At 43.2% G+C, this 19,903-nt stretch overlaps 1 protein-coding gene across 1 annotated transcript; it reads right to left on the bottom strand.

Annotated features, from left to right (window-relative positions):
* Positions 1-18,052: 18,052 nt before the first annotated feature.
* On the bottom strand, positions 18,053-19,674 carry LOC147453956 (17.9 kDa class II heat shock protein-like). The gene is made up of 2 exons (XM_086516000.1): positions 19,296-19,674; positions 18,053-18,558 (listed from the first exon to the last, which is right to left on the bottom strand). The coding sequence occupies exons 1-2, from the start codon at positions 19,524-19,526 to the stop codon at positions 18,310-18,312; spliced, it is 480 nt and encodes a 159-aa protein (XP_086372126.1). The 5' UTR covers positions 19,527-19,674; the 3' UTR covers positions 18,053-18,309.
* Positions 19,675-19,903: the final 229 nt, after the last annotated feature.

The following is a 19,903-nucleotide window of genomic DNA, read 5'->3' as shown; positions in this document are numbered from 1 at the left end:
ATAAGGAGGAGTTGGTAGCGCGTAAAACTTCTCGAGGAAGCTATCCATGGGCCGACGACATGAGGTAAGCAGGTGCGTCAGATGGCATCGAGTGGCGTCAGGAGGTCCAACGGGGTCAATACTTGCACGCGGAGAAGTATGGACACGACGTGGGTGTTTTCTTGTGATACTTATGCAGAAAGGTCATCATGAGGACCACTTTTAGGGGCCACTTCATGTGGTTGCGGGATGCATTATTTGGAAAAACTGAGTGCCAAGTGTGCGGATGATGCAAAAAAGGTGACAACTATGCACTGCGAGGTCCGTTTTTGGCCTGTTCGGGGTCCGTTTGAGGTCATCTAAAAGGCCACGGGTGCCCAACTAATAAAGCTAAGTGTGGGAACTGAAAAAACTGAGAGAAGACCAGAAAAAACGTGGAGAAGAGAGGAGGAACAACCGCAAGTGTGTTTTTTTGTTGTTTTTGGAGCATTTTTTGGCCCTAAACTACTCATCCGAGGTCAGATTTGAGCACTTTGACATTGTAGAGTGTGGTTTTTGGGCGTTCCGGACGCAATGGTCCTATCCATTTTGCCAAATTCCTCACAGATTTTCTGTTGTTTTTCTGTGTAATCTTCTCCGGTGAGTGAAGCCTCTGCTTAACTTTGTGGTTGTATCTGGTATATTTCCTCTATACTGTGTAAACTATTTGCCCCATTAGTGTTGGGCTGAGCTTCATTGAGTCTAAACAACAGAAATTTGCCTCCTTTGAGCTGAATTGAGAGAGTGTGTGTGAGTGTGTATGTGTGATTGTTGAGTGGATAAGTGGGAAATTTCTCTCTTCTCACTCTGTCTGTGTGTTTCCTGTCTCGGCCAGGCTGGTTGTGTAAGCCGAGTGGTGCCCAATAATATGTGTGTGTATCATCCCAAGAGTGTGTGTCGGGTCATTATAGAGGTGTTGTGTGTGTTTCCATCCCGCTCACATTCTTTTGGCGCCCCCACGGAGGATCTTCTTCGAGTACCTTCTGCTTCGAGCTTCACGCTTTGAGATTCAGGGCTACAGGTTACAGGTTACAGGTTACAGGTTACAGGTACAGATACAGGTACAGATGATTCACACAGGTACAAGTAGCTGGAGTACAGTGATATACTAGCAGTGATGTCACTTGCAATTGTTGTGGATATGCATCACTCGGCGCCTATTTGAGCGCATTGTCTGCTGGATTGTGCGTTACTTGTGGAAACTGCCATTGTACGCATTTGTGGAGCCATACTTGGTTGTATTTGGCGGTCCGAGCCATTTCTGAGACTTGGTCTGGAAGATAGTCATTTCTGAGACTTGACTATACGCGATTTGCATTCGCCTTCGTGTGAGGGTTGATCGCGTGAGGTTTTTATTGAGCTGGGGGATTCTCAAATGTAGAGATCCTTTCGGAGATACAGGTAGCTGGAGCACCCTTTTTGTGACCTCACCATAGGCTATGTACTAGTGAGTCCTACTTGATGCTCGGGTTCTATTGTTGACAGTTTATGCATACATATACAGTCTATATTTTGGGTTCCTACTGCTCTATTTCTGGGGAAACTCTGCAAAAATTTTTCCAAGTTATGATGGTTGGTTTTTTGGTCTTTTGAGCCATTTATGCTGTTATGCTGCTGAAATTTTGGCAAAATCAGAGTTTAAGTCAGGTGTGCCTTCTTGGGAGCTTCATGGTTGGCTTTAATGGATGATCAAAATGGCCCTCAATTCACTCCATTTCATTTAACTCAAAGAATGCAGATAAATGTTCATGTGTCCAGGAATATTTTTTTCCAGCAGCGCATAGTCTTTATGTTCGGGCCAAGAAGATTAAGAGAGATCCTGGAATGTCCTTTGCCTGTTGTAATTCCGATGATCAACTATGAAAACTCATTTGATGTGCATGTGTTTGTCCTTATCTAAAGTTGAGCTCCATTGAAGTTTCTGGGAATTGAGTCAGTAAAAGTTTTGGGTTCTTGCACGTGTGTTCAAAGAGGTTCTCAAAGCATTGAAACTTGGGTAGCCATGGCTTTCTCTTATCCGGAGTTTCATGGAAGAAGTGATGAAGATGTGGAAGACTTTCTGGAAAAGATGGAGGTTGCCTGCATTAGCAACCAGATTCATGACCCTGCGCAGATGTTACGTCTTCTCCAAATTTGTTTGAAGAGTGATGCACGAGTCTGGTCCAAAACATTTGAAGAGGAGTTGTGTGCAGCGGATCCACTTGTAAGATTGAGTTGGGACAATCTAAGGCATGGGTTGGAAGTGGAGTTTGTGAAGATAGAAGATCCTGACAAAGTGTGGCAAGAAGTACAAGGTTTGGTGCAAAAGGAAGGTGAGCCAGTAGATGCGTACATACGTAAGTTCTCATTGGCATGGGAGCGGATGTGCAAGGCCTTAGCACCACAAGTACCCCCGCGTTACATGATGAAGAAGGACAGGTTCTTGGCTGGTCTTTGGGAGAATATACGTTGGAGAGTGGAGCTAAAGAAGCATAGGACATATGAAGATGCACTAGAGGTAGCAAGGAACAAAGAGTGGAAGTTGAGGAAAATGAGCCAGTTAGGGGTGGAGTCTTTGCCCATGAGGTATGAATTTCAGCCTATAGAGTCTTTACAAGGTCGCATGTCAGGGGTTCATCATGAACCAGTGGTTCCTATTACTCCTCAGGTTATGCCAGCAGTGGTCACTACAGTAGTGCAAGATGATGGGCTAAGGCAAAACATGAGGCAAGTGGTCGATTTAATGAAGAATCTCAGCCTAAACATGCTAGGTCAAGTGGGAAATAATCTAAGTCGAGGGAGGTTTGAAAATCAGCCAAGAGGTGAAGAAAGGCCTAGGAATGGTGTTGGACAAAGCAATGGTAGGTTTTGGAGGCAGACGCCCATATGTCACAATTGTGGAGGGTTGGGTCACATCAGCCCGCAATAAGCCACCAAGGATGGGGGGAGACATGTATCCATTGCCAAGACAGGTGTTAACTAGGTCAAATGATTATGGCATCGAAATTAAGGGAGATGAAGGAACCAGCGGATTAACCCAAGAGGAAAAGGGAAAGACAAAAGTGCTAAGTGTAGTCACCTTGGAGAAGGCATCAAAGCTAGAGGATACATTAGTGATGCCTATTGGGAAGAGGACCGCAGAGGATAAGGAAGGAAGAAGTGCCCCAGGTCCTAGTAAGAAGAAAGGAAAGAGCCATGAAGGCGAGGATGTCAAGGCCAAGAGGAAAAGGAGAGCTCGTCGAAAGTTTCATGTTTCAGATTTTCCACTAGGGGATGGGCAATTAAGCTATGACTTGAAGGAGGATCTGACGAGCAGGAAGGCAGATGTTACTTTTGGGCAGCTTATAGAGATGGTGCCTAAGCTAAAGCAACAGTGGAAGAGGATGGTTAACCCAATGGAGAAAGAGACAGAGAGAGGTTCAGTAAAGGTGTTGGCAATGGATGAGCTACCAGACATTTGTCCAATAGTAGATGTGTGGCATAAAAGGAAAAATTTGGGACAAGGTTATGTGGATGGCGGAGCCCAAATATGCGTCATAACACACTCATGCGTTGAGAAGATGGGTCTCACAGTGGCTGGGGTGTCAGGTTTCCGGATTAGATTGGCAAACCATCAAAAAGTAAAATGCTTGGGTGTTGTAAAGAGCTTAGAAGTGGAGGCATATGATGCAAAGGCAGTGGTTGATTTTCATGTGATGCCAGCAGGGTTGGGAGCATATCCTATTATACTGGGCAGACCATGGTTACGTGCAGTGGGAGCTGTTCAAGATTGGCGACATGGTACGATTAGCCTCTATGGAAAGACAGGTACCAAGAAGCTTTATAATATGGACACAAGGAAACGATTAGAGGAGCTTTATGAAGATAAGGATGAGTCTAGTGATGAAGACTCTTCCACGGTGACAGATGAGGGCAGTGATAGCACTACCAGCAGTGATGAGGATGCTGATGTTGCATTTCTTTTGATGGACAAAGAAATCCAAGAGTAAATTTAGTCTAGTTGCATTTGCGAATGAGGTTGAAGATGAAAGTGAAGGGCCTTATGAAGTGATTGAAGGGCTGATGCAAACCAAGGTTGAGTTGTTAAAGAAGCACGAATTGATGACACAAATGATCAGTGGAGACCTCTCAGCTATGGAGAAGGATATATATTTGCACATGCTAGCTAGTTTTCCTGATTTGTTCATTACTTCATATGAAGAGATCAGAGGGTTCAAGGGCGAAGAGATGCATATAGAGCTGAAAGAAGGTGCTAAGCCAGTGCGGCAAAGGCTAAGAAGGATGGGTCAAGAGCAAATGGAAGCCTTGCGAGAAGAGGTGGACAAGTTGTTGAAGGCAGGGTTCATAGTCCCTGTGGAGACCACAGAATGGGTGAGTCCAGTTGTAGTCAGTCCAAAGAAGGATGGGAAGTGGAGAATTTGTGTAGATTTTAAACCCTTAAACCCAGCCACTAAGAAGAACCCATATCCTCTTCCATTCATCGATCAGATCTTGGATTCAGTGGCAGGTTATGAGAGGTACAGTGTGTGTGATGGTTTTTCAGGCTATTTTCAATTGAAGATTGCTCTTAAAGACCGCACAAAGACCACTTTTATTACGCCATGGGGCTGCTATTGCTACACAGTATTGCCATTTGGGTTGTCAAATGGACCTTCCTTCTATCAAGAGAGAGAAAATTGGGTGTTGGAACCATTCATTGGTAGTTGTGTTAAAGCTTTTATGGATGACTTCTGTGTTTATAGCAGTAGGGCTGAACACCATGAGAAGCTGCAGATGGTATTGGCTCGATATGATGAATGTGGAGGACAATTAAATCCAAAGAAATGTCATCTAGCACAGCCAAGGGTGAAGTTATTGGGCCATATGGTGTCAGAAAATGGCATTGAGGCTGATCCAAATAAGGTTAAGTCTATTATTCTTCTTCCATCACCTACGAGTACGAAGCAATTGGCAACTTTTATACACAAAGTGAAGTACATGGCACGGTTTATTCCATTCTCTTCACAGCTTCTTTATCCATTACAGCAAGTGGCAAAGCATGATCCATTGCAATGGGATGACAAGTGTGAATAAGTGTTTCAAGAGGTGAAAGAGGTGTTCGGGGGGTTGTTAGCCATGCAGGCTCCTGATTGGGAGAAATTTTTTTATGTAAATCCATCAGTAGGGGATGATGCCATTGGATCCATGCTACTGCAAAAGGGAAAGGGCAGTCATTATATGAGGCCAGTGTATTGTGCAAGCCGAGTGAAGTTGGTAGTGGAGAGAAAGTTCTCGGAAGTAGAGCTAGTGATGGCCAGTGTAAATTTGCTTGTCGACGATTTCGCCATTACTTGCTACCACGGCCTTTTGTTTTCTTGACGAGTTATGCCTTTTTGCCACAGTTAATTAATGATACTAACATGTCAAATGTGGTGAAGAAATGGGTAATTGAGCTGCAAGAGTTTGAGTTCTCTTTTCTAGTGGAAGATAGTACAAGGGCTACCCTAGCTGATTTGTTGACCTACAAGGAGAATCCCCTTATTGTTAAGGAAGAGGTGGTGTGAAAGGTAGTTGAAGAAGTGCCACAGATCAGCAATGCACCTGTGTTGTTCTTTGATGGTTCATACAGAAAGAGCCATGATGCAGCTTCAGGGGGTATAGCACTTTACGATCCAGAGGGGAAGCTTAGTATGCAAGAGAGGGTTCAAATTGGATGCTCATAGTAACAATGAGGCTGAAAATGCTACTCTGGAAGCCGGATTACACATTTGTTTGAAGCATGGGGTTCAAAGGTTGAGCATAAAATGTGATGCCTTGTTAGTGGTGAAGCAAGTGTTGGGTGTCTGGAAGAGCAAGAACACCTCATTGAAGGAAATGTGCTTCAGAATTAAAGGCCTGTTAAAAAAGTTCGAAGCATGGAGCATCAGACACATTGAACGTGCTCTAAATGGAGAGGCACATGAAGCAGCTCAAGGCATGATTGGGGAGCTATTTGTGTTGAGGACCACTTTACCTCTTTATCATGGCCGGGAAAGTTTGTCTCAAGAAGAGGAGTTTTTGCTAACAGAAATCATTCCAAAGGAGATTCAGAAGTATAAGAAGTATGGCTTTGTGCGTAGAGCATACAGGTACAAATTGATTGGTGATGTCTTATACATGAAAGCGGCTGATCTCGTGTTCAGACGTGTACCTTGGCGGGAGGAGCTTTACAGAGTGTTGGAAGAGAATCATGAAGGCGCATGTGGTGGCCATGTTGCTCTAAAGATCACCTTGCATAAAATTTTGTAAGAGGGGTATGTGTGACCTAGTTTGCACAAGGATGTTCACCATTGGTGTAGGTCTTCCAATAGGTGTCAAGCATTTGGGAAGAGAGTGTTGAAGCCAGAGCTACGAAAAACCATTATGGCGTTTGATGTGTTCGAAAAGTGGGGGATCGATGCAATAGGCCCGTTACCTATCACAAGCAGGGGCAAAGCTATATCTTGATGGCAGTGGACAATCTCTCTAGATGGGCAGAGGCTATAGCAGTAAAACAGATCACTGAAAAGGATGTGGCAAAATTTGTGTATGATGAAATATGTTGCAAGTTTGGGGTGCCATTAGAGCTAATTTGAGATAAGGGGCCAGGATTTAGAGCTAAACTGCTAGACTTCTTATGCACAAAGATGAAGATTAGGCACCAGCATACCACTCCTTATTATCCGCAGTGTAATGGCTTAAATGAAAGATTCAATGGTGAGTTGGTACAAATTCTTTCTAAAGTGACAGAGCACCAAGGAAAGAATTGGGATTTGGAATTGCCTAGTGCATTATGGGCTTACCGTACTTCGGTGAAGACAGGTACAGGGTTTACTCCATTTCATTTGGTGTATGGAAAGGAAGCACTATTGCCTGTGGAGATAGAGTTTCCTACGATCAAGATGTTAGACAAGTTGCTTAGGCCGCCTAGTGATGCATTCAAAGGGAGGCTCTTGCAGCTACAAGAGGTCCAGTTGGATAGGATGAGCGCATTGGAGCATTATGGGCAGATGCAGGATAAGGCTTTGGCAAAGATAAATGAAAAGGTCAAAAGTAAGGGTATCAAGAAACATGACTTGGTTTTGCACTACAACAGTAAGCTGGAAAACAGCTTCCAAAAGAAGTTTCAAATTAAGTGGGAAGGCCCTTTCAAGGTAGTGGAGTGTTTTCCAAATGGCACAAATCAGCTGGCTAACCTGGATGGTGTTCTACATAAGTCAAGGGTAAATGGATTGCGTCTTAAATTGTATCATGATAGATTGATGATGGTGGAGCAAGATGTGCTATTTGTGGATCAAGCAGTGTTGGTGAGGGATGAGGAGACCTGTGATGCGGCGAGTCTCATATCTCTCTTTGCTGCTGCTGATCATGAATGATCTAGCAGGCTAGGGGATGGGCAAATTATGTCAGAAGTTTTTTGGAGCAAGAGATTGCGCATATGTACATATACATGCATGGTGCATCAAATAAAGAATTGCCCATTTTTCAGAGCCAGGTGGCTACGTGGGGCCCACATGTGTACAGGTAGGACAGGGTGTACATAGTGCATCGATTTTCACTATTACCAGTACCACTGTGTTTTTTCTACAATAAGGAGGAGTTGGTAGCGCGTAAAACTTCTCGAGGAAGCTATCCATGGGCCGACGACATGAGGTAAGCAGGTGCGTCAGATGGCATCGAGTGGCGTCAGGAGGTCCAACGGGGTCAATACTTGCACGCGGAGAAGTATGGACACGACGTGGGTGTTTTCTTGTGATACTTATGCAGAAAGGTCATCATGAGGACCACTTTTAGGGGCCACTTCACGTGGTTGAGGGATGCATTATTTGGAAAAACTGAGTGCCAAGTGTGCGGATGATGCAAAAAAGGTGACAACTATGCACTGCGAGGTCCGTTTTTGGCCTGTTCGGGGTCCGTTTGAGGTCATCTAAAAGGCCACGGGTGCCCAACTAATAAAGCTAAGTGTGGGAACTGAAAAAACTGAGAGAAGACCAGAAAAAACGTGGAGAAGAGAGGAGGAACAACCGCAAGTGTGTTTTTTTGTTGTTTTTGGAGCATTTTTTGGCCCTAAACTACTCATCCGAGGTCAGATTTGAGCACTTTGACATTGTAGAGTGTGGTTTTTGGGCGTTCCGGACGCAATGGTCCTATCCATTTTGCCAAATTCCTCACAGATTTTCTGTTGTTTTTCTGTGTAATCTTCTCCGGTGAGTGAAGCCTCTACTTAACTTTGTGGTTGTATCTGGTATATTTCCTCAATACTGTGTAAACTATTTGCCCCATTGGTGTTGGGCTGAGCTTCATTGAGTCTAAACAACAGAAATTTGCCTCCTTTGAGCTGAATTGAGAGAGTGTGTGTGAGTGTTGAGTGGGCAAGTGAGAAATTTTTCTCTTCTCACTCTGTCTGTGTGTTTCCTGTCTCGGCCAGGCTGGTTGTGTAAGCTGAGTGGTGTCCCATAATGTGTGTGTGTATCATCCCAAGAGTGTGTGTCGGGTCATTATAGAGGTGTTGTGTGTGTTTCCATCCCGCTCACAACGCCGACGCATCTACGAGCTATTTGTGGCCGTAAGTGTATCAAACGATGTCTGTTTTCTGTGTGCTAGTAGTCTATAGAATCGTGGAGACATAAGCTACGCATAGGTACTCATAAATTTCAGTTTCGGACACTTTCAAAATTTTGCTGTGTCATCCTACGCGTTTTTCGCAGATGGGTTTAGAGTGAGGGTTTTGAGTGTAGAAGGTTAGGGACAGGTGTATCCTAGTGAGGGGATGATGTTCCTTATGTTTCGTACAAATCTGGCATGATTAGGTGAGTTACCTTCCGTATGTGTGTATGTGGCTAGGTGGTGTAGTTGAGAGGAGTGAGGTTCTTGATTGTGGTATAGTTGGCCTTCCAGAGTGTTGTATGTGTAGGATGGTCTCAGCCTGACAAGCTAAAGAGATTTCCTCCGTGTGCCTACCGTGTCATCTGTGTCCTCGATTGACATTATGTTGATCTAGGTAGTGTTTGCATGCACTTCATGGGTGTGTGAGTCGCTCCCGTCCAACATTGGTGCCGCTGCCGGGGACACAAGGACCTAAGTAGGTTTCCTACTAACACTCGTGTGATGGTTGCTTGATTTAGTTTCGGCTAAAGAAAGCGTTTTTCTTAAGCGGATCCGGAAGAGGATATTATGCGATCAAGTGGATAGCCAGGAAGCGTGTGTCTTGCCGAGGATCTGCGACTAGATAAGTTTAGTTAGGATCTGTGGATTAGAGTAGTTGTTGGTGGTTGAGTGATTTGTGAGGTGATAAAAGCGTTTACTAGTCTGTGTGTGGCAGTGAAGCGTTTTTCTACTCATAGATGCAAAACCCCATATGATTTGTAGGAGTAGGATGTCTCTAGGCCAATTTTAGGGTCCAACTGTACTTTTGACCATACAGAAGTGTTCATAGTGTCACAGAGATCCCAAATCTTCTTTTAAAATTGAATTTGGACTCATTTTGACCAATCTAAACTGCATTTCACTATTTTGGCCATAACTTTCACAAACGGTATCGGATCGGAAAAGTTTTTATATCAAAACGTAGCATGAGAGCGGCTCTACAGAATTTAGCGAAATTCATTCGCAAGTTAGGGTTGTTTGAGGCCTCAAAATTCATTTGCAAGTTAAGGTTGTTTGAGGCCTCAAAATTCATTCTCAAGTTAGGGTTGTCTAAAAGCGACAATTTGCGAGAATTGTGACGAAACGGTTGCGGTTTTGGACATAGTTTTGACTTTTCCCTAACCAAAGAACGTGAACACAGTGGACTAAGTCTACTTGAACCAAGAAAAAGCTCTTAAGCCCAGAAATCATGTCTACCCTAGATTCAAACGCAGCTTACACAAGCTTGGAGATCCTGACGATAGAGGAATATCCTCCCACAATGGATCTTCCAAACTTGCAATTGATAAAGATCCATCTTGTTGAGAGAGTTTGGATGATTGGTCATGAGAGTGAAAGACTATATAGATACATTGACGACAATGAGGTCAATCTTTATAGGTGCTCAGATCCATACCTAGAAGAGATAACGGATTACAAGCTCTTATATATCTACACATACGGAGTCGACTATCAATGGAGATCTATAGTTGTCGACAAGTTTGGACGAGAATACAGAGTTGTAGAAAGCACAAATCCACACACTGTACTACAAAGAGGTGGATATTTGGTCAATGAAGGACCACAAATGCCTCCACCAAACACGAGAATTCCTATAGGAATTCCAAGAAGAGAGCCACCAGGACTCCCTTCAAGAGCGATAAAGAAAGAAGGATTGGGAGAGTCTCTGGTTAGACTTGTAGACAATCGACGAGTTAGACCATCCCAAGTCTAGAAATGGGTAAACAGAAAATACTCCGAAGATAAAGATCTGAGAGATCACGTAACGGCTTTTAGAAGAGTGATTAGAGCAGAGGAAGTTTCAGATTTTGCGACACAGTTTGCGGAATTTGGATTGACTCTAGAAGATGATGCAGCTACGTGGTTCGACTCGATGGAAAAATGGGATTTTGAGATCCTAGATGACCTGTTTGAGGAGTTTATTGAAGAATTCTCACCAAAAGGCATTGCTCACAACACGGTCTCACAAATCCATAGATTCAAACAGAAAGAGGATGAATCAATACGCAAAGCATCATTACGGCTCAAGAGATATGTTAAGCTCTGTCCGAGAGCGAAATTACTTACGCAAGCACGACTGATGCTGATCTTTATCCAGGGAATGAGACATGCGGGCCTTCAGAAGGATCTGCATATGATAAGGAGGATGACGCTAAACGAGTTGATCAAAGAAGCTCTTTATCTAGTGGATAACTATGAGGCATACAAAGAAAAGGACTTAAAGAGTCAAGGAGATGACACATCCTCTCAGCACAGTGTTTCACAGATAAGTGAGTCCATTGCCAAGCCAACGGCACCTATTGATCAAGAAAAGCTTATCGATGACTTGGTCAAGAGGTTGATTCCTAGACTTGTAAGGTCTGATTCGGGAGAGCCGAAGTGGTGTGAAATTGACAGAAAATGGACGAACCATACGGGGGAAGAGTGCTATTATAGCATGGAAAATGCTAGGGAGAGGTATGTACAACCTATTCAAAAAGCACCTAATCCACCTAGATACATTACGGGGAATGCGCCAGGACCAGTAGGAGTTTTAAGGCCACAGCTTGTCTTAGGACAACAACCTCCGCTGCCAGGTGCTAGAATGTCGGTAGACATGAGATACATGCCAATGATGGAAGCATCAAATAAACCAACGCCAGTACCCGCTACAATGTGGTATAGCAACCAAAGTGAATACTACCCTTTGGAGCAACAAAATGTGAGAGAAACACATGGAGTGGTGAGGCCGGTACAACCTCCACCTCCTGGGTTTGAGTCGAAAGAAAGAAGGTATGAAATGGACGAAAGGACATTGTGATTCATTGCAAATAGTGGCTTATCTAGGTCAAAGCTTGCTTATAGCCAAGAGGAAATGCTAAAAGAATCTCCTCAACCAAAGACAGATTGTCACAAAAGTCCTGACAACCACTTGGTCAAACAATGTCCTCATACGGAGATCACTGAAGTAAATGCCTATTGTCTTGAGTGTGGCATCACTCACTTGATCCCCGATTGCCCAAAAAACCCAAACCAAATCAGGAAAATCACGACAAATGTATTAGGGATTGTTCAGCTCCCTAGTAGCTAAGAAAATGAAAATGTTGTACCAGTTCAAGTGGTTACGAGAGCACAAGCTCAAAACAAAGCTGATGAGAATCCAGAGACAAAGAACACGGAAAGTGACACGAGTCCAAAGACAGATGATGGACCAAAGGCAGACGCACCTAGTCAGAAAACCAAGAGCAAACGAAATAGTTGGAGCTAGAAAGACTAGAATGAAAGCACGCAGGGAACGAGAGCAAAAATCCCTAGCTGAGAAGCTTACCGAAGCTGAGGAGAAGATAAAACAACATGAGGAAAAGGAGGCACCTTCTCTTACACAGATGGTTAAACCTCTAGAAGAACCATCCACGGATGAGAAACCGAGAAGTGCTAGTTCAGGAGGATCTGTGTTGGCAGAGAAGGTTAATGAGACCTTAGATGCCCTCTTGAAAGCCTATGATGTGAGGCTCAAAAACAACCAAACCCAAGAACACAGGTGGATGACATATCCCTATGCGGAACTAGAAAAGCAAAGGTTTGAAATGTGCCAGAAAATGATTCAAACAGCCCAAGCTTTACTAGAACCACCAGTTGCAAAACCTAAGGATGTGATCCGTGTCATGCCTACACAAGTAATCCCACCAAACCAGGAACTAAAAGAGCCAGATTCTAGTCATGAGCACAGACCAAACCTCAAAGACCCAGCATTAGAACCAAGGATAGTACTGAATACTATGGATAACTCTTCCGAGGAATTTCACCAAGCTATACATGAGGATTGTAAAAAGATAGATGGTCTTGACGAATTGTGGAAACAAGTCAGAGAGGCCAATGAAGCCGATGACCTAAGAAAACGAGTAGACAAGACTGGTGATGAACGAGGAGTGTTTCTACCACCAATAGAGTAATTTGAGTCTGGATCTCAAATGAATCTAGACGTGCGATCTTATTGGGGCGACAAAGGATCTGTACAATCTATGGATAGTCAACCCCATTCGCTAAGAACACTACCATCCTACATGGGAGAGTACGAGACCAAGTCAGATGTGGTTGCAGTCCCATCACAGAGACTGTCTCCCAACAAGGCCATCGATTCAAAGGGGCTAGTGGATATTCTATCTACCCCAGTCTCCTGTACAATAATGTTAGCCGAGTTGCTCAGAATAAGACCAAACATGTGGGCTAATGTGGATGAATGTCTAGAGAAATTTGGTGTAAAATCCCCGATGACTCAAATCGAGGAAGGCATCAAAGAGCTTGAAATGCCTCAACTAAATACTACGTCAGTGCCATTAAACAAGGTAGGCGAGTATTACGAGGGAGAAGATGGAAACACCACCCTTCCTTTGGAATTCAATGGTGTAAAAACCATGGCAATCCTTGACAGTGGAGCTGGTGTGGCCATTGCAACCAAAGAGGTTTGGAAAAAATGGGAAAAACCTGCCTTGATATCGACACGAATGACCCTGAAGCTTGCAGATGGACACAAGGAAAAGCCCCTAGGACTGCTAGAAAAAGTACTTATTACTTCTTGTGGAATTGAATATGAGCACACTTTTGCTGTTGTTGACTTTGGCATGAAGAACAAATATGACATCATTCTAGGAAGACCATTCATGCGACAATTGAAAATGGTCCAAGATTGGGGTTATGACCATATATACACGAGATATATGAAAACCATAACAAAGATAAACTTGAGGGACCATAGCTATAGGGATGTGATGAGAACACCGGTTGAGGAGTTTGATTCCGCCACAGTAGGAGGATCAGAACTTCCAGCTTGGTTAGGTAAGCCTAAAGAACAGTGGATTTGTGGAGCTTCACAATGTGGTAGCTTGAAACGTGAGGAATGTATCCTAGAACGGGTTATAGAGGATAGCGACTATATCCCAGAACCATTTCCTGAAGAAGAGTTAGAGCCTTTTGGATGGGAACACATCTTGGCTACTCTGGACATGTGCGTCGTGGAGAATGCTTCCACAACAAAGTTTTGTAATGAAAATGGCTATGATGTCGTTCCTTATTTTGCAGTGAGTGTAATCCAGGAAAACGAAGCAGACATCAACAAGCTCTCGAAATAAGGAGAAAACAAAGAAATGTGGAGAATCAAAAGATGAAGAAGACGACGGGTTCTATGACTCTGTAGAACACTTCGAGCTTCAAGAAGATCAACGACCCGGAAATCAATGTCATCGCTACACGAATAAAGTGCATCAAAAGTGGATTCCAAAGTCCTCGGTGAAGACACAGCCACCACAAGCATCCTCATACAAGGCTCCTAATAAGGATGCAAAGACTCAGTTAGGAGGAATACGACCAGAGCAACGAGCTAACAATGCTCTAATCAATGGGCTAGAAAAGTCCTCCAAAAAACTACACCCACGAGCAAACAGACAGTAACTTTCTACTACCAGCCAAAAAATCAAGGGAAGGTACAAGAAGTCAACCTTGCTGAGGATAGTAGCGATAGTGATGAATCTTACGACATCCCCTATCATCAACTCAGGCCATCACTATCACCAACCCCTTCAGCAACAACCATGACAGGTCTAAAGAACAGGACAACAAGTCAAAGCCAAAAAAAGCTCGACAAATCTGAATACCAAAAAGCCAGATCGGCCAAAAACAGATATGGATCAAGAAGACAAAGATCTCTAATGACAAATCACAAGATCCAACACCAAAACAAAAACAAGGAAAGCGTGCACGAACGAGTAAGAATATCACAAAGTCGCAAGCTTTCACAACTCAGGTTTGGGCTCCAAAGAAGTTGATTCAAGCACGAAAAATTCAGGAATTCATTTGGATTCCAAAACAACCACAGTATCAACTTTCAAAGCCTAAATCCAATCCCCAACCAAGCGTACAAGGGCTGAAGCAAAGACCACTATCGACTCACACAACAAAAAGGTGAATCCCAAAGAAGTCTCTTCAAACACAAACGAAGCACGGGCAAGTATGGGTTCCCAAACGAGCGTCAGCAACAAAACAGCCAATAATCGCAAAGAAATGGGTCCCAAAGAAGAACAACAAAACTGTTGTCAGTGCATCGCCGCTTGAATTTTTACAATTCTTCCTACGATTACAGTACAATTAGAAGAGAGCAAGTCGCTTCAATCAAGCAACGATACATGAGCTTCAAAGACCATTACATTGCTTAGAATAGGAAGCCTCGCCAACAAATGCCAATAAGCAAATTGCTTATACCCACATTTTGCACAACATAAATCTTTTCTATGCATTGAATGTGTATGCATAATAGGGCTACATTCCAAGGCCTGCATAGGCACAACTTTTAATTGCCCAAGCACAACACATACCCTTTGCGATACCCTGTCGTAAAGGATGACTCCAAATAGGAAGGGGGGAGACATTCTGAATGCGGACCTAACATTATGACTATTAGAGGGCAATGTTTTGTGAGATGCATTGAATTTTTGCATTTTATTGTGATAATTTTTTGACGGAATTTAGAGTATATGCCCTCATAGTAGTGTTACAGAGGAGTATGGGGACAAAATCCATATATGAGCCCCTAGGGACATGTGTATAGTGTACATAGCATTCAGATTTCTATTTGAATTATTTTTCTTTTGTTGAGTTGTTTTAAAATTTTCTTTGTTTATTATTAAGAAAAAATTAAAAAATCCATAATCCACATGACGAAAAGACTAACGAGAGGCCTGAGCACTACAAAGAGAAGAAGGTACAGGAAAACAATGAAACTTCACAAAGTATGTCTCAGCAGCCACTACAACAGCCAAAGAACTTGTCACAAAGCAGTGTCAACATGCAACCGACAAGTCATACAAATCAGAGTCGAGTAGCTAAGCCATAAAATGAGTGAGGTGTTCGTCCCAAAGCTTCAAGTAATATTCTTTGTGGTCTAAGCGTCTTAGCTATTTTAGGTACTGCTCAAGCTGGAAGAGTTGAGCATATTTACGTTGTCGCTCATGATGGTATAGGTGAGCAAAAGAGTCGAAGTCTAAGTACTTAAGTCTGGTGAAGTGAAGGAGAAGGTCCAAAAGACACTCACATACTGAGCACAGTGAGATACGAGTGGAGAAACTTCTACATCGACAACCCTTCTTGGAAAGGTGAAAGCTATTGCGACATCTTTTGATGTCACATGTGCTACATTTATTCCTCGAAACACCCATCATCTCCTTCTTTCACATTGCATGCTTTTGGTGACAAATTTCTCATATGCATATAGAGTGTCCCATAATTGGCATTTGCATCAGGCACTCTTTCCGTGTTTCACCCAACCACTCACCTTTCATGAACATGTACTTCACGTTCAACTGTTCAACTCCAATAAGAGCGTATACCAAAGGCATTTTTTTCCCACCGGGTTTTTTCGATTTGGTCATCCAGGTTTTAGACCCTAATCTGAAGACACTTATCACCATCCTCTTGTGCATATTCCTTCTACATCAACAATAAGGAAATACTCAAATCAATTGGCAAATGAATTGGAGCACCAATTTCAGATCATAGCATACTTCTCCTCAATGGCGAGTCGAAGAATGGCCTACAATGACAAAACTGCAGACAACACTAACAACATGATTGCACAGGAACAAAGAAGTCCCCAATGAAGAAGAGCAGACATAAAAGTAATCAGAGGATTTCCAAAGATGAATGGTTATGATAATCGTTGTCCGCTCTAATGGATCATAGTTCTTGTTGTGGTTCGACAAAGTTACAAGCAGTGCAACAGATGTGCCAAAACGACAGCAAAGATCACATCGCCATCGACAATCAGGTCATGTCGAGGACAACATGAACGCGGAAGGGGGGAGTGTTGACCGCTGGGTCAACAACACAACATAACTCAAGTTTCGTACCAAAGTCTTATCTTTTTCGAGTTATGAAATGCTGCAGATTATGGCTATAAACGTCATTTGTAATGAGTAGTTATTCTAGTTTCAGAAGCCGGGGTGCAATGGCACTTCCAGATTGTAAATACAAATCCATTTGACCCTTTCAACCCCATTTTTTGGTTAAACCTAAGGTAGCCTTAGTATATAAGGTACCTAGGTCATTTTGTAAAGGGAAGACTTTAATCATAATAAAAAACTTTAGCGTTGCCGTCTATTGTGAGAGTGAGCGTGAGCTTCATCCTCTTGCTACGCCCGGCTCGTTCAACACATTGGAGATCCGACTGCACCATTGTAATACGCTCAAGGAGAGCTACGCAACAACGCCAAGCATTCCACACGCGACGAAGCGCACACGCCGACGTATCTACGAGCTATTTGTGGTCGTAAGTGTATCAAACGATGTCTGTTTTCTGCGTGCTAGTAGTCTATAGAATTGTGGCGACATAAGCTACGCATAGGTACTCATAAATTTCAGTTTCGGACACTTTCAAAATTCTGCTGTCAGTCTACGCGTTTTCCGCAGATGGGTTTAGAGTGAGGGTTTTGAGTGTAGAAGCTTAGGGACAGGTGTATCCTAGTGAGGAGATGATGTTCCTTAAGTTTCGTACGAATCTGGCATGATTAGGTGAGTTACCTTCCGTATATGTATATGTGGCTAGGTGGTGTAGTTGAGAGCAGTGAGGTTCTTGATTGTGGTATAGTTGGTCTTCCAAAGTGTTGTATGTGTAGGATGGTCTCAGCCTGACAAGCTAAAGAGATTTCCTCCGTGTGTCTATCGTGTCATCTGTGTTCTCGATTGACATTATGTTGATCTAGGTAGTGTTTGCATGCACTTCATGGGTGTGTGAGTTGCTCACCTTTGAAAATGCAAGCCAATGTTTTATGCTACCAACCATTCGATGAAATATTTCTTTTTGAAATACTTTCCGTTGGCGAAGTTTTACGAAAAGCATATACACTAGAAAAAACGTTCATTAGTAGACATAGTAGTACAACCTCGCTTGGATATAATCTCTATTGAAACCATCCCTATAATCTCTAATAATTGATGCACTTAACTTTGTCTCCTCCCATAAACATTATAGAGTTTTCAAACTTAACTTTGTCTCCTCCCATAAACATTATAGAGTTTTCAAATGGATATCCCTTTCTCGTAATGTTACCCTTGCCAAATTAGTCATTCTCTTGTTCCCTTCAATGCTAGATGCTCAATGTCAATTTGCATGTCCTATGATATTCTATAGATGCTATATAGAAAGGCCCAGCAAGCAAGACTGGTTCACTCTGAAATTGGAAGGCACTCTGAAATTGGAAGGAAAAGACCCTGAGCCAGAAAAATAATCTATAGATTCTAGACCGTGCGTTCTCTCCTTTCCCATTCTCATTATCATGTTTAGTCATCTTCTGTGCAGATTAGTTACCTTCAACGCTCTCTTCGTTCTAGTCACATTTTCTTTGGAAAAATTCACCGAAACAGATAAACTCATTTGAGAAGACACTTGCTCGAAAGATTTAAGATTGCCATAGATAACAAGGGATTATTCATTGTAGTTGGGCTAATACAGATCCAGGACAAACAGTTTGATGGTTCATTTCAAGGAACCATGGCTTAAGGCCATTTTTTAAGAGAGTGCAAGATCCAGTATTATAAAGGAGAAACGGAGGTTTGGAAACAACTTTGGTGAAAGGAACTCAGAAAGCTGAAAGGCCCAGACAAACGCTATCTTCTAGGTGTTGGAAGCTGATGAAAGGATAACTACTTGACATTGACAGAGATGACTCGTGGAGCAGGAGGAGGGATTTTAGGGACCGTCACCGTGAGGACTCCATCCTGGCACGCAGCTGAGATGTTCTCCACATTTGCATCACTTGGCAAAGTGAACTTCCTCATGAATTTGAGGGTTCTCCGCTCCATCGATAAGTATTTCACCTTCACATCTGCTGGTTCCTCCTCCTTCTTCCGCTCTCCTGAGAGCAGCAACACATTTCCACTCTCCACACTAACCTGTTCCATTTCCAAACCCTCATTAATCAATTGTAACACCTAAAGAATTGGAGGCATCAGCATGCTGCTGGTACAGAAAAATTCACCATGCAACAAAATTTAATGGCCTGCTCAGAGCCTGCTTGAGATTGTATATATGAAAAGCATCTATAACAGATAAATCATCTTCAATTGTCTCGGGAGATGGATGATCAGTGTGGGGTGCCTGATGTTCCGCAAGAAAGCTTTAAAGAGCTCATTGCAATCTGTTATTGTTGGCTCATGGAAAATTTCAGGGCGAATGAGCCACAATGTGAAGACCACACAGGAGGGTCAAGATCTCTAGAGACCATTTGAACAAGCTGAAGACACACATGCATTTTCACGGACAGGATTAAGTCCAGAAGGATCCTCTAGGAGTGGCTAGACACAGATGCCGTTTAAAAAGTTGCATCTGACGTTCAGATTTGGTATGTGGAGCGTGATCATGTCAGCAAGAAAGATTGCATACTTTCAAGTTCTCATTGCAGTCGGTATGCTGCGGTAAGCTCACTGCAAATGGAGCACAACATAAGGCACCAAGGCAGAGAGCAGGAGCTCATTAGCGAGCTAAGCACACATCCTATTCTCAGATGTGCAGAATTGGACACAGAGCCATCCTCCCTCTAGACCTTGGACGGGCAAGACGCAAACACACACGACACCACAAACAAAACGAAGAAGCTACAAACATATACATTTGCAACAGAATCGCATACCTTAATGTCTGAGGATTTGAGGCCAGGCATGTCAGCGATGAAGACATAAGAATTGGGATATTCCTTCACGTCAACAGCTGTGCTAGCCATTGCATTGCGCTCACGGAGGTAAGCTCGGGCAGGAGAGGGATCGGAAACAGTGGTGGAGTTTCCATTGACTTCGTCATCCTCCCGGCTGAGATGCTGCTGGATGAAATGGAGAAGGGGGTCACGGCCGATCACGAACTCCATGGCTGCGTGCGATCTCTGCTGGAGCGAAGGAAGTAACTGCAGGTCACGAATGTCGGAATGAGCTTGCCATCGAACGACGATCTGCGGGGTATTTCAAGGAAACCCCATTCTCCCGAAGCTTCTTCCACTAATAATTCGGTAGCCTCCAGATACTTCTTTGAAGTTCCTTCCCCACTCCTTTAACGATTCTAGTAACCCAACATTTGCGAAGTGTCTTAAACTTCTCTTTGGTCTATCTTCTTTTAGAGCCAGGCCCTGGAAACATCGCCGGGAATTGTCAAAGTTTGTTGCATCGGGAATTCAATGTGTCTCTCCTACCAGCTCTCCCTTTAAAAAATTCAATAGTTCATGAGATTCCTTTTTGTATTTCCCCACCC

The sequence above is a fragment of the Adiantum capillus-veneris genome, chromosome 7, assembly GCF_014529385.1.
Source record: "Adiantum capillus-veneris isolate H3 chromosome 7, ASM1452938v2, whole genome shotgun sequence".
In the NCBI taxonomy this organism is placed as follows: domain Eukaryota; kingdom Viridiplantae; phylum Streptophyta; class Polypodiopsida; order Polypodiales; family Pteridaceae; genus Adiantum; species Adiantum capillus-veneris.
This window is presented reverse-complemented; position numbering and strand designations above follow the sequence as displayed.